The 23,277-nt window shown below is 36.6% G+C and overlaps 2 protein-coding genes across 3 annotated transcripts; one reads left to right on the plus strand and one right to left on the minus strand.

The window, feature by feature from the left end:
- The first annotated feature begins 1,928 nt into the window (after nucleotides 1-1,928).
- LOC120626919 (protamine-2-like) lies at nucleotides 1,929-7,939 on the plus strand. Of its 2 annotated transcripts, none has more exons than XM_039894720.1 (5): nucleotides 1,929-2,030; nucleotides 3,772-3,932; nucleotides 4,735-4,848; nucleotides 5,862-6,015; nucleotides 7,165-7,939. In XM_039894720.1, the coding sequence occupies exons 1-5, from the start codon at nucleotides 2,028-2,030 to the stop codon at nucleotides 7,321-7,323; spliced, it is 591 nt and encodes a 196-aa protein (XP_039750654.1). In that variant the 5' UTR covers nucleotides 1,929-2,027; the 3' UTR covers nucleotides 7,324-7,939. The 2 variants fall into 2 exon arrangements, with proteins under 2 accessions (XP_039750654.1, XP_039750655.1); XM_039894721.1 differs by having other exon boundaries at nucleotides 3,781-3,932.
- Nucleotides 7,940-8,749: 810 nt separating this feature from the next.
- LOC120626835 (iodotyrosine deiodinase 1) lies at nucleotides 8,750-21,277 on the minus strand. The gene is made up of 4 exons (XM_039894602.1): nucleotides 21,035-21,277; nucleotides 13,865-14,086; nucleotides 9,470-9,786; nucleotides 8,750-9,014 (listed from the first exon to the last, which is right to left on the minus strand). Exons 1-4 carry the CDS (start codon nucleotides 21,204-21,206, stop codon nucleotides 8,832-8,834), a joined length of 894 nt encoding a protein of 297 aa, XP_039750536.1. The 5' UTR covers nucleotides 21,207-21,277; the 3' UTR covers nucleotides 8,750-8,831.
- Between the last annotated feature and the right edge of the window lie 2,000 nt (nucleotides 21,278-23,277).

Below are 23,277 nucleotides of genomic sequence, written 5' to 3' on the forward strand. Positions count from 1 at the left end.
ATATTAGGTTTACATTGATAAAAGAAAAACACCGGTTGAATCTATGTACTCGTAGGTTTTAGGTTATTTAAATAATTGAAGTTATTATTCGTCATAACCAAAACATGTGATAGAGTTATTTATTTTATTCCAGTTCTTATATTTATAATGCGAAATTGTGGATTCAATTAGCTCATATTTAATGTTAAGCTCTGGGGTGCAGATGTATGGAGATGCCAAGAGGTAGAGTCTGAGAACATCTTCTGCTATCGCCTTGCACTGTTAGATAAACGTAATCATTACCAAGGGAACCAAAATAAAATTACGTGATGTTGCCTGTTTATCGGTTTTTTACGGTTATCGGTTTGATTGTGAAGTTCCTCATTCCCCGTTCTACCACAGACCAGCGAGATACCTTGAGCGGTGGCATCCTTATGTGGTTGATATTCCATCAACACGCACGAAACGTTTTTTTTCCACGTTTCTGATACGCACCGCTAAGATGTGGAACGCCCTTCCGGCAACTGTGTTTCCTGCCACGTATAATATGGGTACCTTCAAGGCTAGAGTGAATAGGCTTCTTCGAGGCAAGCGTGCTCCAACCTAGACCTCATAATTGCTATGGTTTGCATAGATAATGGTTAATGATGCAGACTACGGTGAAACGCGCTTGCGTCTTGCGCTGCTTGAGATCTAAGATGGTATATGGCTATCCTGTTAGGGGTTCGGGTTCTACGCGATAGCGTACCGGAACGCTAAATCGCTTGCATGTCGCGACAAAGACGCGTCTTTGTCGGTAGGGTGGTAAGTAGTGTCCGTTGACAGCAGATCCGGGAAACGGCAGAAATTAGAAATTACCAAAAGAAAGCTCGTCGAAATTAGCTCTCGTTTTAATGATTCCTAATTAAGAAAAAGAAGGAGGTCATTCGCAATTCCATGGTTTGTCTGATGCGGTTGAGTGACTTGCGTTTTGGGGTTAGTTCTGCGTCGGTCTGAGATCAACTTTTGCAGTCTTTGTATTTATGAACTTATCGAGATACATCTCAAAGATTTCATTCAGATCTGCTTGGGTGTTTAACTAGCAGCCAAAAGGGTCTTACCAACTTTCATACTTTCTAATTTGCAATTATTTGGTGGTGTTTCTAAGACAGGACTCAGACTCAGGGCTAAAAAAAGCTTGTGAGTGAATTATTGCTCCAACCAGGTCGCTTTTATAATAATTTTAATTGATGTGAGATTGTGATTACAAGGTGATGGTGAAAAAAAATGACACCCGTCGAAGTTTGTTGTGGGTTTCTTCGTGCTGGTGAAGCTGGCAAATGCCAGCAGATCACAAGAAGACACCAGAGATCAGATCAAGAAAGAAGGGAACGCTCTAAGCATGCAGCTAAGTTCCAGAGCTCCTAATGCTGTTAACGAATATTTCTGGCGTTTCTACCTAAAAATAGGGTGTCAAAAAATGGTCTACTAACTTCCGATAGCATAAATCAAAATTTAATGCTTGTTCTAGACGCATGCAGCTTAGATTCTGATACTTTTTAATAATAGTTCTGTCGTTTTTACTCAAAGAAATTAAATTAAAAAAAATATTGGTAAACAATCCATAGTACACTAATACCTTTAAAAAAGATAATTTTTTGACATCTATTTTGTTTAGGTACAAAATGCCAGAACTATTCGCAAAAAGCATCAGGAACTCCAGAACTGCATGCGAAAATAACTCGAAAAAGAGAAGGTCGCGTTTGGACCCTTATAGCTCAATATTTAGTATTTCAAGAATTTATTTTATTTTTTTTCAAAATTTTTATAAATAAGAGTCATGGTCTAAAAAGGTTATAATAGAGGAATGAAAACGCTGGCAGTAAAGAATTCTTCTTACTACAAATAAAATTTGAAATTTGAAAATTCTTAGAATGTTTTTCAATCTGCCTATAGTAATCAGAAATTATTGACGTGCAGGACGGACGTCTTTTTTAACTTTTTTATTCCCATTTTTTTTTCAAAATTCTCAATAATGAACGTAATGAAAACTGGATCGTACTCGTAGTATGGTAAGTAAATTTGAATTGAATTAATATTTCGGAGATTTTCGATTTCAGAGTTTTTAAGGGGATTTTTGAGGGTTGAAAGAAAAATCGAATGTTTTGAAAATTGGGGCATTGTGGACCTAGTGGGGTGAAGCTTTCTTATAATTTGTACTAATTTGTCTTTTCTTAAAAAAGAGATGGTCCCAGAGCATAGATAAATCACGCTGCTCCAATGCAGGCTTGGCGATAACGATTATTAATGCATGTTAGTTATAAAAACCAGAACGAATGGCTTAACTTGCTCTCCGGGGCATGGGGCCTACTAAGATTTTTTACAGAAAAACTTAACAATGGGTACAAATTAGTCTGACTCTGTAATCGATCCAGGAACCTTGGGATCCGTAGTTATCAAAGAGGGAGTAAAATTCCATTTTAGCCCTAATTAGTAACATTATTTTTACTGAATAGGGTTCAATATTTGTCTAGCGGATGCCCGCGACTCTGTCTGCATTGGAATTCTGATTTCTTGTGACTAATTGTTTTTATCGCGTCGTACCCTGCCCTGCCACCCTGCGCGTACTCTGTTACGGGCACGTTTTAGCGAAAGATCATCATCGAGAACTTTGAAACTAAATGTTCAAATAACTTCGTGTGAAAGACAAAGTTTGTGTACTTTAAATATCGAAAGCAATAAAGTTGTATGGACTTATAGCATGGTGAACAAGCAAGAGCCCTCTACTCAGTGGCGTGCATATAGGGTATGCACACAGTATGCACAAAGCGGGCAGATGACACATGCAAAAAATCTTTAATAACAGTCAATCTTTAAAAACAGTATATTTGTATAATTTTTAAATGTTATTTATTGCACCACCTACCTCTTTTCTATGTTTTTTCCTTTTACGCCATTGGTTGCCTGGAAAAAATCGCTATGTAGCGATAAGGCCACCAAATTGTACTCTCTTGATTTGTATTTATATCTTTGTAACTAGTTTTTGTTTCTTTGGTGTACAATAAAAGTGTAAAAAAAAAAAAAAACAGTCCTAAAAACCTTCAGGTTAGGCATTGTAAGAGAAGCCTACCCTTTGGTTTTTATAACTCGTACGGGAGATTTTCTTGATTTTATATCATGAACAGTTACAACATAAGTACTTCTTATATTCTCCACATTAAACTCATAAAATCTCTCTTTTACTATTATATATCTTAACTCTTTTTCCTTTTCCTCTTTTTAAAATATCCCCAAAAATAACCCAAACGCCCGATCGCCGTCTTTTCTTCCTTCTCTCACTTTTTTTTCTTTTTCTTTCCCCGCGTCGCTGTAGTCGCCAGTCCTTTCAACTTTCGTGGCAGTACGTCTTATCAAATAATAATACTCATCAAATTTTTATCGAACATGGAAGGATATCAATCCTTCCATGATTCCAAATTAAAAAAGACCTTAGTCATCAGACTAAGGTCTTTTTTAATTTAGAGATACATTTTATTGTACATTATTTAGTATCGATAATGTAGCATAGAATGGCATTTTACTTTGACGTAAATGTAAGTAACCTTACATTCGTCCATCCTGACGCCGTGTATCGCCCCATACAGGCATCAGGGGATAACCTTACATTAGCATACCCTCTACGCACGCCACTGCTATAACTGCCTACAACTAGCGAAGCGACTTTAAGTCCCGCAGTGGCCTTGACATGAGCTTATTTTTAGCACGGAAGATACTCTATGATCTCGAGTTTGATGCAAGTGAGTAATGAATTAGATTTGGAAGGTAAACACGGGGGGCTGCGGCAGCGCCATGGAGCCCGAGGAGGAGCAGAAGAAGCTGAGCGACGACATGGTGGTGTTTCTGCGTAAGCGCAGCGAAACGGACGCGCCGCGATACACTGCCAAGCTAAAGACCTATGTCGACTTCCAGCAGAAGTGAGCCCTCCATTTATTTTTAAATTTACAACGGCTGTCATCTGACAAATATGGTTGTCACATGATTATCCTTAGTAGTTATTATGAAGTATATTGTACCTTTATTTGACCTATACCACAACTAAATCATCTTACTCACATCCTGGGGTAGCTGGAAGAGATCTCTTATAGAGATAAGCTTTCCTTTGTACACTTCATGTATCTTATGTTCACAATCACAATTTATGGTACATAAATAATAAATAAATAAATAAACCATATTTGTAACAACGCGAAAGTAAGCTCGATTGTTTCTAGCATTTAATTGATCCTTCAGTCGTACTTCTCATGTCTGAGGATTGTGACTACATCTTTACGATGGTATATCTCATCTCTGCTACCTCCAGCTGCTTGGAGAGTATCATACACGATGGTAGGTATCAAGAGTGCAGCGAATTTGGTCAGAACGCATCGTACTGCGGCCACATAATTTTTTCCTTCCAATTTGTTTTTATATTCCACTAACAGTGTTTATAACCTGCGACGGTAAACGCTGTAAGGGTATGACACTTATATTATACCCATACCCCTCCCCTAATGGTTTTCTACGCGACATCGTACCGGAACGCTTAGTCGCTTAGCGGCCATCTTTGTCGGTAGACTGATAACGAGCCACTGCTAAAGCCTCCCCTATGACTTCAGACCAGAGATATTCATTTCACGGACCTCCCAATTAAGTTAAACCACAGTGCTGCGTTAAGAAGGTAGTCAATAATTATAGTTTAGTTGTGTGGCCCCATAATTGCTATTATACTTTTCCCAGGCGCCGAAGGGCGGCGGCTGCACGCCGCAACTCTGAGCATATGCAATGCGGCAGAAGGACGTCGGCGAAGAAGACTAACGAAATTGATCAAAGGGACAAGTCTGGTGACAATTCGTACGTATTTTATTAACCTTCCATGCCGTGCGGTGACGTCAGATAAGAGTACAGTTGTCACCACTCAATTGATAAAGACGTGCCGCCTAACGATCCTCGTACGGGAATCCTTGTCGTTCGAGGCGGCTAAGCCTAGCTTGGTTGATTATTGCAGTAGTGGTTGGGCCAATCCTCCAGTTGGGACTGGCCTTTGGTCCAGCAGTGGACTGTTCAGAGGCTATTGATGATGATATTAACTCCTAAAGGCTTAAAAACTATAAGATAACATGATGCTGCATAACCACCGGATAGTGTTTCTCGTGTCATATAACATCATATTAAATTCAACATGGCTGATTGGACAGTTAGTATTACTAAAAATTTGTGTATCGAATAAGGCTCAATTTGATTTACGTAGGTTCTAAGCTATGTTTAACATAGTGAGGGGTTTTCTTGGGAAGATAATACGGTGGGCTCCCAGATCCTTCCGCATTAGTCTTTTAAGTGAATTAAATTCCACGTGGCCACTGGAAACCACCTTTGATTTCGGGATATTTAGCTGCCGCCCGATATTCGACATTGCTGCGCGTTTAGCACCACCCAGGGGCACCTGTAGGGTGAATCTCTAGAAGGATGGCTTTAAACGTTGCTCAAAGCCGAGTCAAATGGCACAAAATCGTCTAAGAAGTTGTAAGTGGAAGGGGTCACGACCCTCAGCAATGAGGAACACGACGTAGAGAGAGAAGCTATGCTTATTTCTCCATGAGCTTCTTTTCACAACAGCGCGCGCGTTTGGTTGGCTTCAGTGGAATCAATTCTGGAAGATATTTCAATTTCATTGACGGCATTAGTAGGTAGGTAGCCGTGCTGCATGTTAACATCCTAAGGGCCACAGAATTAAGAACATACAGAAACCGTGTACACGATTAATATTGAAGCATCAAAAACCATTCTACTTTAGAATGGTTTTTTCCCCCATTTCTTATAGAAAGCAACGCCAAGGTCTTATTTTGAAAGCTTTTGCACGTTTTTAGCGAGCAACGCGGTGAAGATGATCGGGTGAACAAAAAGCGTGGGGGACCTGTTGACAAAGGCTTCCACGGCCCCCGGTCGGCTTCGCACTCTAATGAGCCTGCGGACCGTTGTCCCATGAGGCGACGCGTCGGTCGACGCCGCCGCTCACGACGGGTATGTTTGCTTCAATACCACGTGGGCCCCAAGTCTTCTCTTAAAATTTTGTGTCAGTGGTCGATCAATGACATGAAATACTAATCTTCACTTTAATGAATAATAAATAAATAAACATACTACAACAACGCACTCATCGCCATCTAGCCCCAAAGTAGGCGTAGCTTATGTTGAAGGTACTAAGATGACTGATGAATTTCTTTATGAATAATATACATATACTTATAATTATTATAGACTAAGCCAGCTTTCGCTGACGCGTCTAAATCTATTCTTGTGCTCTGTCTTTTTGATGTTTATCCAGTCTATACTTAAACTGATTCTGAAAATATATCCTCAAAATTTGGAGTGTTATAATTCTAATGTAATATTTTATCAGTATCAATGAGATCGCCTCTTTCTCGCCTACTTTTGAGGGTGCTGAGTCCCAGGTTTGCAAGCCTTTGCCTCATATGAAAGGTTTCTCAATTCTCTTGGCAGTTTAGTGGCTCGTCTCTGAATTTTTTAAGCATTTCTAAATCCTTAACAAAAAAGGGACACCAGACTTGAAAAGCGTACTCCAATAAACACTACGGGATCGAATCCGTGAAATGAGGAGATCCGTAGAAGAACCAGAGTTACCGATATAGCTCAACGAGTCGCGAAGCTGAAGAGGCAATGAGAGGGGCACATAGCTGATGGAGCACATAGACAACGGAGAACCGATGGGTGTTCGGGTCCCAAGGTTATGGAATGTCGACCTCGCACCCGTAAACCCAGCGTTGGTAGACCCCGGACGAGGTGGACGGATGATATCAAAGTGAGTCGCAGGGAGCCGCTGGACCCATGCGGCACAGGACCATGGTTTTTGGAACTCCCTATAAAAGATCTATATCCAGCAGTGAAAGTCCATTGATGAGGCTCGTTGTGGAATGAATAAATATTTATATAAATGAATATAAATATACTAGGAAAATACACACATCGCCATCTAGCCCCAAAGTAAGCGTAGCTTGTGTTATGGGTACTAAGATAGCTGATGAATATTTTAATGAATATAATACACATAAATACTTATTACATACAGATAAACACCAATAAAAAAAAAATTATAACCCGTTCACCCACTTGGGGGTTGGATAGGATATGATGACGTTTTTTTTATTTCAGCGTCCCTACCGCCGCCGGCGTCGTCGTAGCCGTCGCCGTCGCAGTCGTTGCCGCCGTCGCCGCCGTAGCAGCCGTCGTAGACGTCGCCGCAGTTGCAGCCGTCGTCGTCGTCGCCGAAGCTGTCAACGTCGCCGCAGGCGCCGCCGTTGCGGATGTTAAAGGCAGCGAAACCATTGAAATTGCGTCAATTACCATATTGTGATTGGATGCACGCTAAACACAAACTAAAAAGCTTGAGATCGCAGGTTGTTGGCCTTGTGGAGCTCGCTTTGGACGTAAAAAATCATATTGCTACACTCAGTTTTTTCTAACTTATCTCACAATGTGAACAATCTTTTCAATAGGTACTTTTAAATGTTTTTTTTAGTGGGCTAAAATAAATAAAAACGAACACAAAAAAAGCGATTTTCTTTGTGTGTTTTCATCTCTTTGAAACTAAACTTTACATCACAAAAAGATTGCTTACATTACAAGTGAAGTAAGAAAATTGACTTTGTATCCTCGATAGGTATATTTATTAACGCAATTCCAGTGGTTGGTAGGAAATTAATTGGACGTGCGGAGAAGATTTCTAAAAATCATGCCATAAGTCCCGCGGAATTCTGGGAATCATTTCTGTTGGTTGGAAAAGTATTATGGATGCGCGAGATTTTTTAAAACCACCCCGCACGCTGTCTATCAACTATCAATCAGCAAATTTTTTGGGAGTCCTATTTTGGTTTTGACGTTTGTATAGTATTATTTTTTTCAATAAAATGCGTTTATTGCAAATTTACCTGTTCTTTAATTTCAAAGTCAAAGTCAAAGTCAAAGTCAAAGTCAAAAAATATCTTTATTCAAGTAGGACCATAGGTGGCACTTTTGATGCGTACATAAGAATTACACGGTAGTGAGATGATGGCGATAACCACATTCGTAAACTTAAAACTAAAGCTACCAGGGTTCCAAACACGTCCCGGTCTAAGAAGCCCACAACAAACTTAGCCGGGTGCAAGAGCAACCTGGTTAGAGCAATAATTTACACCCAAGCTTTTTTATCGTTTAAGTATACCTTTATACTATAATAGGACTTTTCTATAAGCTTACGTTTAATACAAACTTTGAACTTTTAAAGAGACATCTCCAAGATGTCAATTGGTAGTTTATTGTAGAATTGTATATTGTTTCATCACATGAACCCATTACCGGCCCACTACGGAGACGGATCTCCTTCGAACAGTGCGTGTTGCCAGTAATTATGGTACCGAAACGTGATCGCTGACTCTGGGTCATAAGATGGCTCAAATTCACTCGGCCGGCGATGGAGTCATCTATGCTCAGAGTAGATTTACGATGTCAGATCAGGATTGAGGAGATCCGTAGGCTGATGGACTTTTGGGGTCCCTAGGGACTTGAATCGCGACCCCGATTATTGCAGCGTTGGCGTTAGCGTTTGCGGTGCTTACCAACGAGTCTCTAGGAGCCGCTAGACCCAAGCGGCAATAGAATGTATATTTGTAACTCCTTACAGAATGCCCCGAGCAATGGACGTCCAGTTCATTGGTTGACAAGAAAGGTATTGATCTTTCTTTGTAATAACATGTGCTACATAAAAAAAAGTTTAATCCTAATCTTAGAGAGTGAGCAATATTCAGTAAAGCTAAAATGACTACAAATAATTGGAAATTTCAGGCGTTAATCATAATTTGTTCGAGGGTCTTCCTGCTTATGTGGGGCACTGTTGCTTCTTCGTGCGGACGTCCAACCGGTAGCAGAAGTTCCAGACGCTCGTTGGAAGGTCTGGATAAGAGATCACGTAGGCGAGCGTTGCAGTTCAGGGGAGTAGATGTCAGGGCCACCAGGCCGCAGTACTGGAAACAGACATAGATATTACGTGCTAGAGTTAGAGGATTTGGAATAAAACCTCATGTCGCAGATTTATGTCGCAGATTTATCGTTGTACAAAATGGTAGTCAAGTTTCAACCGAAGTCACTAGATTTCACATTTCATCACTTGTTTAACGGAGTCTTTTGACGTTTCAAAAAGGCTTTAAACCATCTTTGAGATAACTATCCCATAGAAGTACGGGGCCTAGAGCTTATTTTGTAACAACTAATCTCTCAAATTATGGTACCTAGCCGATGCTGATATTTGTATAAATAGAGAGATTATTGTATCCTTTTTAAATAACGTTTTATAAAAGAATTAAAGCAAAGACTAGAATTATTTGGCAGTTGCCTCGTGGTCTGACTGATTTGAACTGTAAGTAAGTCTAAGAGGAAATTAAGAAACTCGCCCAAAATATCAATGGTAAAAGATAGATACCTGAATAGCGGCCAAAAGGAAACCAGCTGCAATCGCAATGCTAATCTCGTTGTAATAATGCATCCTCTTCTTTCCATCTTCTCTCCATGAGTATGTCTGCCGAAATACCAGTATGAGAGCTGGTGCATCAGAAAGATATGGTTTCTTATACGAAGTTGCAAATGGCTTGAGGTCGGTCACCCATTGCCTTGACATTCTTCGTCTGTAGTTCAGTTCCTCCTCTTCTTCTACTATGTTCCTTATAGCTTCTTTCATGTTGGCGTCTTGGACGACTACGTACGTCCAGGGTTCAGTGTGAGCACCGGATGGAGCGGTTCCTGGAATTTAAAACAAATCAGATAATCTGGGAACTTTATTACAAGCTAGCTGTCCCCGCGACTTCGTCCGCTTTTGTTTTGTTTTTCGAAAAACATGTGCCTCATAAATGTTGCAGCAGTTTATGTATTTAGGGTAGCTAAGCCTGGTGTTAAATCGTCAAACACTTTCGTCCCCTCTCCCAAGAGAACTGAGCAAAATTTCGGGATTCCTATATTACTTCTAATACCTTCAGGAATATGTGTACAAATCGATTTAGTAGTTTTTGCATGAAAGCTTAACAAACAAACTTACATTCACATTTATAATATTAGTAGGGATTTTCGGATGAAATCTTCGAGATATAAATAAAAAATCCTACTAAAATTAATGATTACATGGAATCTATTCCATGACGGGTAGACAGCATTGCTCCGTGAATTGTTGAGATACTCTGAGAATATAGAATGACTTTTACTTCAATATACGCAGAGTATCACTATAGTAAACTACGTCAATATATCGTCTTTTATAATGTCATCTTTAATTCATTGTCTTATCCATAAATTATGTAGTTCTTTCCAGTTAGTGTAATTGGAACTGCCGTATTATAAAAAACTTGAGTATGTATTGCTCTCTTTATAGCTAAATATTAATATACTGTGAGATGGTGATAACAAAAATAAAAGGCAAAGCTTGTTTGTGCGCTCTTCCTGAAACAGGACGGGTTTGAAACCCTCCAGCAACCAGCTTTAGCCATCACCATACAATAATGGTAACATATATATAAGAACGCTTCATAAGTGACTGCAATAGATCTACCTACATGAATAATAGAGAAAATAGAGAAAAATATCAAAGAATTTGATTTGATCTCGCTAGTAACCTGGATCCTAATCGGATACAAGGCGTTTTTTGCGCTTTGACATTTGAAAGGTGCTGTCAGGTGGAATAACTATTCCGACTGTATGCCACGTTTATTTGCAAGGCTCTTAGAATACTTTTATTTATGAATATGGTCTTTGGCATGCGAAAACATTAACGCTTATGGGCCATCAAAGTGATTCTGTAACCATAATTGTTCATTTGGGCTTTTTTATGAAAGCATAAAGGCACGTAGATTTTTTTAAGCTACTAACTTTAAAACAATAGGTCGTAAACATACGTTTTATAATTCAGTTTTGCAATAGTTATATGCAAAATATTAATACATTCATGCATATGAAACATCGTAATATTATTTCAAAAGTACTTGCGATTGCACGAAGTGAGATCACATTTTGTTTTACTATAGTTAGTTATAATATTAAATATCAAGTCAATATACAGTACAATGAAGTCAATACATTTAGTACCTACTTATAGTTGAGAAGAATTAACAATAAGCAATAAATAATAAATTAATTGCAAAGGAATAAAAGACACAAGTGTGATCAAACATTTATAGTGCTTTAGTGCGAATATGATAAACTTTGAGAAACCAAAGATTGGGTTTATATAATTACTACCTATCCCCGGCGAACTTCGTACCGCGGATCTTTTTTTTGGATGATTCATTATCCTATTCCGGACGAAGAGAAATCCAAACAATCAAATATAAAAATTGGTCCAGCCGTTCTTGAGTTATAAATGGTGTAACTAACACAACTTCCTTTTATATATATAGATTATCCCTATTCATGTATAACCTACTTTTTCATTTATTTGTTTCATTTGTATTAACACCGCGCAGATATTATTATTTATTTTGATCCAATGCATGTTCAATCCTAACAACCATGAATAATAAAAATATAGCTGACGCAGAAAGTATATTTAAAAAGCACGAAAGTAATTATTATAAAACTCCCTTTGTAGAACAATAAAGAAGTTTTGTAAGTCCCAAAGAATATAATCAAAACTCTACCAATAAAGTCTCTGGTACCGAGTCAGTCATTTTCACAATGTTGACAAGTGCAATATTTAAATTTTTATTATTGTATTTTTCAATTATTTTTATGTTGTCACCTATTAAATTATGAGACTCAGGATGATGGAACTTTGGAATTATATTTTTAGGAAAACTGTTCTATACCCTTTAATAGTTATCGCGATATTAATTTACATTTATTTAGAGATATCTACGCATTCTGATCCGGAAATATTTTTACCGTTGGAAATAGATGAAAATTTAATAGAGGTTCCAAAGCTTAATGCGACAAATTACCACAATAAATAAGAATCAGAGAGTTTAGAATATTAACAATTATGGTAGTGAAATAGCTCTTGTAATTATAGTTCAGGTTCATGATAAAACATACTACCTAGAACAGCTTATCAACTCTCTAAAACAAGCAACCGGTATAAGCAAAAGTTTGCTGATATTTTCCCACAGTTATTGCGACGATGATATCAACTCACTAGTTAGAAAAATATCATTTGCACAAGTGATGCAAATCTTTTACTGTACAACTGCATCCTATCGAATTCCCAGTGAACGATTACAAAATTTGTGATGACCTTATTAACTGTTATAAAGGAAACCGAAACCCAATATTTATGCAACCAAAACATCATTGGTGGTGGAAACCCGTCTTTGTGTTTGACGAGATTCGTATCCTGCAAAATTATAACGGTTCGTTGCTTTTTCTCGAAGAGGATCAATATGTGACTAAGGATTTCTTCTATATTGTAAAAGTTTTGGAAAGGTTACTTTCAGTGAGCTATCCAAATTGTGATATAATAGGCTTAGGTAGAAACAATCGTACATTTTCAGCGTATAATATGAAACATGTAACAATAACCTTGAAACCATGGGGACCATCTGATTATATAGGAGTTGCATTTAATAGAAACGACCTGAACACGATGAGTTCTTTATCCGAACATTACTGTCGCTACAGTGATAGTAGGTGGATCAACTCTGTTATCAATTTATCAAGAAATTCTATTCCAAGCGGTTTTCTTTTATTGTCAATAGACAGTGCAAGAGTTTTTCGTTTTAACGAGTGTCCAAGAAATAGAACTAGTTGCCATATGGTGGAAAAAGTTGAGTCGAAGGCGTCGTCAAAATGATTGGTAGAGGGCTCTACCCGCAGAACATAGTTATAAGGGAGACAAGAGATCAGGAGATTATGGGGCCTAACGGAGAATGGCATGACGCAAGAGATCAAGAGCTTTACCTTTATTACAGTAATTCTTATTTAAAAGAATTGAAAGAATAAATAGAATATCCGTGTACAGTTCTTGTTTCCATCAATGACGATAATCAATTTCAGCTATTGTTCTGAATATGTTGTAGTTAATTTTATCATTATGGCGAAGGTCATAATATATTTACTTCAATTAGATTTAAATAATAGCAGACCTTGATTACATTAGTTTCTGAATAACATATGTAATGTATAATGCATATATAGAATTACTATATTTGTCTGCGTTTATTACGCTTTTTTGCAAATCACGTGGGATACGTTTGTGTTGCTACTTCCCTCCCTTTCAATTAACTTAACGCCAAAAATCTATTGATTGATTTTTTTTATTCCACTACAAGTTAGCTTTGACTGCAGTCTCACCTGGTGGTTAGTGATGATGCAGTCTAAGATGGTAGCGGGCTAAACTGTTAGGGAGTATGGTAGTCATACCCCTGATCGGTTTCCACGATCACTAAAGTCTTTGTCGGTAGGGTGGTAACTAGCCCCGGCCAAGAGAAAATTCAGAAATTATAAATTCCTAAATTTCACATTTATAATTTTAGTACGGATATAAGTAAGGACTCTAAAAAACGATAATTATTATATCTTTGGTAAATAGCATCATGCATCTAAGCAGCATTGCTGTGTTTCGGTCTGAAGGGCGTGGTTGCCGGTGTAGGGTTACATGCATATGAGGGTTGTTGATGGACACAGAGCGTTACGTTGCAAGATGTCTTCCTTGCATGCCCTGCCAAGTGTTATTTATATAAGTGTTGTTGGTCCGTCAATTATTACTGTAATAAAATGAAAAAAAAAAAAATTATAACCGATTAGTTACGAAGTAGAATATGACGAATGAAACTGAGAACATCAAATCGCTCCCTGACAGCTAAAAAATACGGAAACTACTTAAAATTCTGTAACATACCTGCAGTCTTTACAATGTTATCCAGCACTTCCTGGGGTATAGGCTCGGTGCTAAAACTCCTCACTGTCCGCCTCTTGGCCATCAGCTCATAGTAGTCTATGGACCTCTGGAGAATTTCTTCCATCGGGCGTTTAATTGGCTTGTAGGGTATGTGAGGTGTATCTTCTGGAATGGCAGGCACCAACCAATCGGGATCGTCTTCGTCATCGGGATGTTCTTTTTCTGAAAATATTTTTTTTATATATTTAACGCTTCTTTTTGTCAGTTATAAGTTAGCTATGGACTGAAGACAAAACTTTGTGATGTCCTTCAGCATAAACAATTTCAAATAAGGTACACTTATTATGTTGAAAAATTTATTGAAATTCGCATAGAGTTCTTCTCGCCATTATGTAAAAGATAAGTCGTTAAGAAGATTTTATACATAAACTGTTTTATCTGAACGGTTTTTGATATCCCGATTGCCATTCTAGCCACATTAGTTTCTCTTCTGATATAATAATTATGATTCAAATATTGTGTAGTGATGCTTGAGTTTCTTTTGATACCTTCACTTTGTCTTTCCAGTATTGTCACTAGATGGCACTCATTCAATTACATACAAATCAACTTTTTTTCTATTCCACTACATGTTAGCTCTTGACTGCAATCTCACCTGGTGGTAAGTGATGATGCAGTCTAAGATGTTAGCGGGCTAACCTATTGGGGAGTATGGTAGTCATACCCCTAATCGGTTCGCACCGGAACACTAAATCGCTTAGCGGCACGTCTTTGTCGGTAACTAGCCACGGCCAAAGCCTCCCAATAAAACAATAAAACAACAAAGGACTCTGGTATACCCTGGAGATTAAATAGTAACTAATTAGTAAATGACAGTGTTTGGTGAAGTGGCACTGACCCAATAAGATTGTAACGAGTTAACCTTTACAATGTACATACGCAATTTGATTAACAATCATTTACCAAGAGTTCAAAGTTACTTTGAACAATAGTGTCAAATGTCATTGTAAAATGATAGTCATAATAAAACACACGAGTGTGCAAAAGTTGTTATTATGTCCTATTTTGATAACAGAAAAGCAGGAAATATAATACTCAATCGGTGAATAGATTAAAGTCAGTTGAAATGTCGAATTTATTTTTAGTATAATTAATACAGTTTTGTAAGCAGTTTTGAAACACTGGCTCGGCGGTCTAGTGGTCCGCATGTTTAGATACGGATCAGGAGGTCCTTATTTCAATTTTACGGTTTGAGTCAATTATTGGAAGTTATTTGAATTTTCTGCAACAACTGAAGTAATATAAAGGAAAACGGGCAGCAGCGTCCTCCCAAAATGAAAAATAGTTTATTCTTAAATATTTTTACCGTTTGTAAGTTTGGACCTTCTTTTAGATGTAGTAGTACTACACCTGTATCAGAACACTCTGCTCTTCCATGACTATATCCGTTATATACGAAAACTAGAACTTTGTACTTAATTTAAAATCAAAAATTAAATTTTTTATCTTAATAAATTAGGATTAAATATCATAATTTATCAAGAAAAAAAAAAATAACATAACATCAAGTTATGTTATTTTTTTTTCTTGGTTATGTAAGTATCTATTTTAGGGTTTATTTCATTTTAAATTGCTTTTGTTTAGCGGCAAAATATCACAAAATTTGGTGGTAAACAAAGATTGTCTTTTGTGTTATGCTTGCTGAGTTAGCCTTTAAGTGGTGTGTACAGCATTATAAAACAATTGTTAAATGTGTCCATATATTAAGATAGGTTGTATAGACGTTGGATTCCTAATAAATTAATAAATTTTTTTATGAGAAATGTTGCAAAAACTGCATTAAATATCTTTTTTGAGAGCGTGTGAACATACGGCTACTTTTTGAAGTTGACTCATTCGCGTACGAAGTCGCGCGGGTACGCTAGTAATATATAAAAGAAACAATACATAGAGCAAGTTAGAGTACAATTTACCGGCCTTATCGCTACATAAGGGACAAAATTACACACACATACCCCACACATACGTAAGATTACCCCTTTTACACTAAACCTAGGAATCGCCTTAATTGGTGAAAGGTAATAGACATTACTTACTTGTCCTTCGTTAGGGTATAAGAATCATTCCATGGACAATAGGATCAATTCCATGACTGGTGCACAGCATTGTTTCGTGAGTTGCTGAGGCACTGGGAGAATTTTTGTATTGCATTGGCATTACCTCAGAGCATGTCCTTAGATATAATTGAAGGGTTTAAGGGCTAAGCCGCGAATAAATGAATGGGGCTAACAAATGCGAAAAAGATTTTTCACATCCCACTAGAAGTTCCAGAGACTAGAGAGTTGTATAAACAAAAAAATAAACTTCAGTTTTAGGTATAGATAATATCCAAGGTCTCGCGGTTTTCATACATTACGTAGGTACAACCAGTATGTTCTGACTTGTTTAATACGAATCCTTGGTTTTATTCGATTTGATAATACAAAATTACAACATTATGTTTTTATTTTACTACAACCAGCGTTTATTTCAAGTTGCTCAACGACTGAACTATTAACTGGGAATGTTTTTTTTCTATATATTTCTGTGATAGGTAAGAAAAAGGTCGTAATGTGGGTAACGCCCGCAGGTTTTTTGTCCCGCTTTGACATTCACATCTTAGAAATTAATAAAATAATATATTTAAAAAAATATATTTTAAATCTTTATTACTTCATAGAAACCAGTGGCGGGCAAAGGAATTCGGACCAGGGTAGTAGAAGTAAAATGGCATAAAATAGCTAAATACTTCTTCGTTACCAATTATATTAACTATTAGGGTAGGTGATGACCTATGGTTCAAAAACATGGTCGTTAACTATGGGCTCACTCAGCGGGCGATGGAGAAAGCTATGCTCGTAGTATCTTTACGCGATCAGAAATGTGGAGATCGTAAAAGAACCAGAGTTACCGACATGGCTCAACGAGTCGCGAAGCTGAAGTGGTAATGGGCCGGGCACTTTGTTCGGAGAAAGGATGGACGTTGGGGTCCCAAGGTGCTGAAATGGCAGCCCCGAACTGGTAAGCGCAGCGTTGGTCGAACCCCAACGAGGAAGACAGACAATTTCTTGTAGTAAAAACTATGGCAGTGATGGCAAAAACTATTAGCGTTTCGGGTTTCACAGATAACCCTCAGAGACAGAAAATAATGTACCTCTTAAGCCTGTGAAGAAATATTTCGGTTTTTGTGTAGTTATAGCCAGTTTTCTGCCATTGAGAAACAATGGATTAATATAATATTTTGCACGCCTCATAAGCGAAGCGTTGAGGTTGTGCTCTGCTCTCGACATTTCAAAAAAAGCAGTTTTCTCGAAACTGAAATTGATTTTTTGTTATTTATATTGCACTTACAGGTTAATTTGAGTACACTAATATCAAGTCAAATAATTTGTCAGGCACATAAAATACATTTCAATAACAATTTTTTTGTTTAACATAGTAAATAATAACATTAAACATAATCTTTTCTGGACGTCCGTGTATGGACGGGTGTATGTGGCATCAAAATTGGTCGAAAAAATGATCGTATCGGAATATTTTTTTTTTAATTATCTAAAGTAACACACGACATAATTTCTTAGTTAATATTAGCGTTCAATTCACTGTCGTTAAATTTCCATGTAATTATTCTAGCTAATATTAATTGTAATTCTCAATGTGCAATCATTATGACATTCCCGTGTCTTGTTTACAAAAAAAAATAATAATTAATATGAAAAAAAAAATTGTAATGAGCATTGAAAGTTTCAGTTAAAAAAAATTCATTTTTATTGTGAAAAAAATGAGATTATGAGGCGTGCACTTTTGGATTTTCCAAATTTTTTATAACTTCTGGTAAAATAAATGTATAGGTAGGTAAAACGTAGAGAACAAAGCATTTCATACACGCCATGTAATTATTCTAGCTAATATTAATTGTAATTCTCAATGTGCAATCATTATGACATTCCCGTGTCTTGTTTACAAAAAATGAATAATAATTAATATGAAAAAAAAAATTGTAATGAGCATTGAAAGTTTCAGTTAAAAAAAATTCATTTTTATTGTGAAAAAAATGAGATTATGAGGCGTGCACTTTTGGATTTTCCAAATTTTTTATAACTTCTGGTAAAATAAATGTATAGGTAGGTAAAACGTAGAGAACAAAGCATTTCATACACGCATGCCAAATTGGTGACATGATTACACCAGGAAGTTCAAACACATTACCTAATAATACTTATTTTACAACTAGGCAGGTAGTTCATCCGCTCATATAATATCCAGTACGTCTCCATGGCGCAGTGGCGACTTCGGTTTGATTTCAGGCAGGGGCAATTCGGGAATTTCTGTATTTCTCTGGTCTGGTTTGGCAGGAGGATTCCACCTTGGCTAGTTACCTTGCTTACCGACACAGACTTGTTCACCAGCGATTTTGCGTTACGTTACGATGCCGCGTAACCAAACTTGGGGGCATATATTATATATATATAAAAATAAATATAAGCCCCAAAGTAAGCGTAGCTTGTGTTATGTTAGGTACTAAGATGACTGATGAATATTTTTAATCTAGTCTAGTATTAAGGACTACGTCAACGATAAAAATGCTTGGGTGTAAATTATTGCTCTAACCAGGTTGCTCTTCTAATAATTTTAAATAACATTGTGAGATGGTGATAACAAAAAAAACACCCGGCTAAGTTTGTTGTGGGCTTCTTCTTAGACCAGGACGCGTTTGGAACCCTCGTAGCTTTAGTTTTAAGTTTACGAATGTGGTTATCGCCATCATCTCACTACCGTGTAATTCTTATGTACGCATCAAAAGTGCCACCTATGGGCCTACTTGAATAAAGATATTTTTGACTTTGACTGATATATATATATATATATATATAAATAAATATAAGCCCCAAAGTAAGCGTAGCTTTTGTTATGGGTAGGTACTAAGATGACTGATGAATATTTTTATAAATAATATACATATAAGCACCCAGACACTGAAAAACATTAATGTTCAACACTCAAACATTTTTCCAGTTGTGCGAATCGAACCCACGGCCTTGGACTCAGAAAGCAGGGTCGCTGCCCACTGCGCCAATCATGGGCCGTTATGGGCTTAACATAGCTTCTATACCCCTAACTGGTGGGTCCGCCACCATCTAATTTATTTAAACATAATTTAGTTGATCTTTTATAATTTTTTTATTTTATTTTATTTATCAACATTTAATATGTTGATCGATGATTTACCTACTAGAGGCTTTTACGTAAGCTTTTTAATATAAATACATTAATTTATGAAATTATATAACTTATATATATATATTATATTATGAAATCATATAAATGGAAACAAACCTGTTTTTTCCGCATAGATACCCAAACTTAAATAGCGAGTGCATTAAAAATGATTTCTGAACTTTTTAATATTTTTACAATAATTCATCATCAAATCATTATTATTTATTTAATATACTACGACAATAAACACACCGCCATCTAGCCCCAAAGTAAGCGTAGCTTGTGTTATGGGTACTAAGACGACTGATGAATATTTTTATGAATAATATACATAAATACTTAGAATATACATATAAACACCCAGACACTGAAAAACATTCATGCTCATCACACAAACATTTTCGTCAATCCGCCGTCACATCAAACATAGATGATTTTTTTACCGTTTCTATTAAGATTGTACGAAAACCTTCGTGGGCTAGTCCGACTCATACTTGGCCGGCTTTTAAACTTTATCTAGTTCGATAAGTGGGTAGGATCAAAGTTGACGAGTTTACTTATGTGTTATTTTATAGTTCACTGTTATAGCACTTATTGTATTTACAATATGATCTTAAATTAAATGACACACTGAGTATTATATATTGTTGCATTGTCCGTTTGCTTAGCATGTTTCCGGTCCCGCAAACATTCAAGTAGTTAAATATTTAATTAGGATACATAATATTTTACTTTTAAATGGATGATTATTATTTTATTATAAATCTACTGCGTTAAAAAATATTTTTTCGCAGCGACCCTGCTTTCTGAGTCCAAGGCCGTGGGTCCGATTCCCACAACTGGAAAATGTTTGTGTGAAGAACATGAATGTTTTTCAGTGTCTGGGTGTTTATATGTATATTATAAGTTTTTATGTATATTATTCATAAAAATATTCATCAGTCATCTTAGTACCCATGACACAAGCTACGCTTAATTTGGGACTAGATGGCGGTGTGTGTATTGTCGTAGTATATTTATTTATTATTTATATAATCGATATCCCTAATTAACGAGTCTACCTGTTAAAGCATGGGAACATAGAATAGGAGAAGTTTACCCCCGTTTATTATTACACATATATTATTCGGATATTATTTCCACTTGTGCGCCAGTGCTCTATGAGCTGATAAAGTTGTGGGAGAAGATAATTTTTTATCCTTCCCCTGCAAGGCTAGCACAGGGGGGGGGACTCACAAATTATGTCCCCCGATTATATCCCCTGACAAGGGATGTAACTAACATATTAGAATACTAGAACCATAGATACATTTTTATCCTTTTCCCGGGGAGATAATTTGATAAGGGATAGATATGCTAAGTGCAAAACGCTTTCATTAAAATGTTTAGAATAAAAAAATGCTTTAAAAAGTCATGTCACGATCACGATCTTGCCATTATCACCCAACCATAGGTGACCATGAGGCTCGATTTACTATAACTATATTAACACTAATTATATAATTGCAACATTTTATTTATTTATTATGTAATTAACAGTATTTCTGATTTTTTATAATTTTTTAGTATAATCATAATTTTGCTCTATATCACTTTTATAACCTAGTTTAATGGGAACCTGTGTTTCACTTTATTTATTTCATTATTTTTATTTATCTATTTAGTTTGCCGTATCGTCACTCGGGTCTCAGCTGAAAATCAGCGGCATGCATGTTCTTAGGTACAATGCATGGCAAATGCTGAGCTGTACACCCTTTCCGTCTGGTGTTACACACAGACATTGTATGTTGTATACTATGTTGTTACTGTATTATTATAAGATGTACTGTTTGTAACACTTAACATGAATAAATGTTTTATCTTTCTTTCTTTCCACATAATTTGCACATTAAGCTTAAAAAAGCTACCAACCTCTTCCGCCATCATGGATTGCGAATTTCTTCTTAGCGCCAATTCTATTTTGAGTTGCCTCCAATCTATTCTTGTGGAACATCGTAAACGCAACGAATAAAATTATCATCATACTATAAACGATGAAACAATTGCTTTCCAGAATCTGTACAGTTAACGAAATCACATTCATGGTTTTTTTTTAATTATATTATCACTCGCGCGTATCTTTTTAATTTCTAATTAGAAACACAGGCATCGACTCCCAACGCACGCGACCAACTAGTTTGTTGTCATAAATAAATTCTTTATTACAATTCAATTTGCGGTCATTATGCACTGTCTCATCGGAAAATGTGCTTTATCACAAGGTCTTAAGTTGCGGTAAATGTGAAATTCATTTTCTAGAATGAAACAAAGGTTGGTAAATCATGTGCTATCGAAGGATGCATGTATGAACGACCTTGACTTACGTTGCAGACGTAAAAAAGGAAGTGCGAATTCCGCGGGGCCGTAAGGCTCTGTGGGGCTTTAACAGTAAGTAGTTGCCCTACCAAGAGTTGAGTATCGACTATCGATAGATAAGTATTACTATCTCTATCGATAAGTAGATATTCTAAATTGTATTGTGAATAAAAACTAGTAATAAAAATACGCTGATAAGTTATCGCTTACTTTGCAATCGAAATATGAGTCGGATATCTTTAGTGTATTGCAAAAGCAATGACATAATTTCATATCGTCATTATTATCATTATCCGCAGCCTATTCCCACTGCTAAACACAAGCCTCACCTCTCATACAAGATATGGTTTTAGAGCATAGACCCACCCTACTGCTCCAATGCGGGTTGGTGGGCTTTGACGACTACTACCACAAGTAAATATATTAAATAATTATGCTACGACACTTGTGTTATGGGTAGGTGCTAAGATGACTGATTGAATTTAATGAAATATTATTTATTTTAATTCATTATTCATCAATAACATATATACTTATAATATACATATAACCACCCAGACACTGAAAGACATGAATTTTCCAGTTGTGGGAATCGAACCCACGGCCTTGGACTCAGAAAGCAGGGTTGCTGCGCACTGCGCTAATCGGCTGTCAAAAACGGTTCATCCGTTTGGAAAATATGATGAACATGAATATTTGTCAGTGTCTGAGTGTTTATCTGTATATTTTTTTAAATTTTGTATTCACTTTATTGCACAACCAAAAAAAATTGGTATAGGTACAATAAACAGCTTTCTCAGTACCTATAACACATGCTAAGGCCACCTTTGGGCTAGATACGTTTTGTTTGATTTGAAAGTTGGAAGTGTTCTTATCCATGTTTGATGACATTCGGTCCAAGATGGCCGCCTACACAAGATGGCGAATTACATTTTTCTTTTTTTTCAACACTCCCTTCAAATGGGTATCAAATGAATGGGCTTGTCTTGTGTTAACCATATTGAAATTGGGGTTTTTTTATTTGTATTTATATTCTTTAAAGGAAGTCCGTAATAAAATATGTATGACCGTTTTATAAAGTCTAATCACCCTACGTGATAGAGACATTTTGAGTACTTATTTAGTTTTATATACTTATAAGCAAAACTCTGAACGACTTCCTATTTTTATTAATAATCAATCGTAACATTCGGCGATAGCCCGAACCTTTGGAAATCATTTCCGTTCTTAATTTATGCAATTAAAATATCATTTACTTAAACTGGTAAGAAAAACATCGTGAGGAAAACTGCATGCTTGAGTTCTCTATAACGTTCTCAAATGCGTGTGAAGTGTAATAATCCGCACTGGGCCAGCGTGGTAGAGTCCTGCCTATAACCGTCCAATCTATGAGATGAGACCCATGACTGTTAGTGGACTTTTTTCTGTAATAACGCTGGCACCGACGCTCTTCATACTGGAACACAGCATTGCAACAATGACGGCCGATTGGCGCAGTGGGCAGCGACGTCGGTTCGATTCCTACAACTGGAAAATGCTTGTGTGATGAACATGAATATTTTTCAGTGTCTGGGTGTTTATATGTATACTCTAAGTATTTATGTATATAAAATCTATATATATATAAAAGAGAAAGTGTGTGGGTATGTTCCGTATAGGCTACGAAACGGTTGGACCGATTTCAATGAAACTTTCAGGAAATCTCTGAATTGACCTGGCGAGTAATCCTGTAAAGTTTGGTGACGATCGGAGAGATCTGTCTTATACAGCTTTTATTAAAAATTTTATGATGTAAGTTT

The sequence above is a fragment of the Pararge aegeria genome, chromosome 10 (assembly GCF_905163445.1).
Source record: "Pararge aegeria chromosome 10, ilParAegt1.1, whole genome shotgun sequence".
Lineage (NCBI taxonomy): Eukaryota > Metazoa > Arthropoda > Insecta > Lepidoptera > Nymphalidae > Pararge > Pararge aegeria.

Bases quoted from the DNA above. Each gene is read 5' to 3' on its own strand.
- LOC120626919 (XM_039894720.1), top strand. The intron at 3,933-4,734 runs GTGAGCCCTCCA...TACTTTTCCCAG, and splicing joins TATGTCGACTTCCAGCAGAA to GCGCCGAAGGGCGGCGGCTG. The intron at 6,016-7,164 runs GTATGTTTGCTT...TTTTTATTTCAG, and splicing joins GACGCCGCCGCTCACGACGG to CGTCCCTACCGCCGCCGGCG.
- LOC120626835 (XM_039894602.1), bottom strand. From the start codon at position 21,206: ATGAATGTGATTTCGTTAACTGTACAGATTCTGGAAAGCAATTGTTTC. The intron at 14,087-21,034 runs GTTGGTAGCTTT...AAATATTTTCAG, and splicing joins AATCCATGATGGCGGAAGAG to AAAAAGAACATCCCGATGAC. The intron at 9,015-9,469 runs GTATCTATCTTT...GTCTGTTTCCAG, and splicing joins TCCTTTTGGCCGCTATTCAG to TACTGCGGCCTGGTGGCCCT.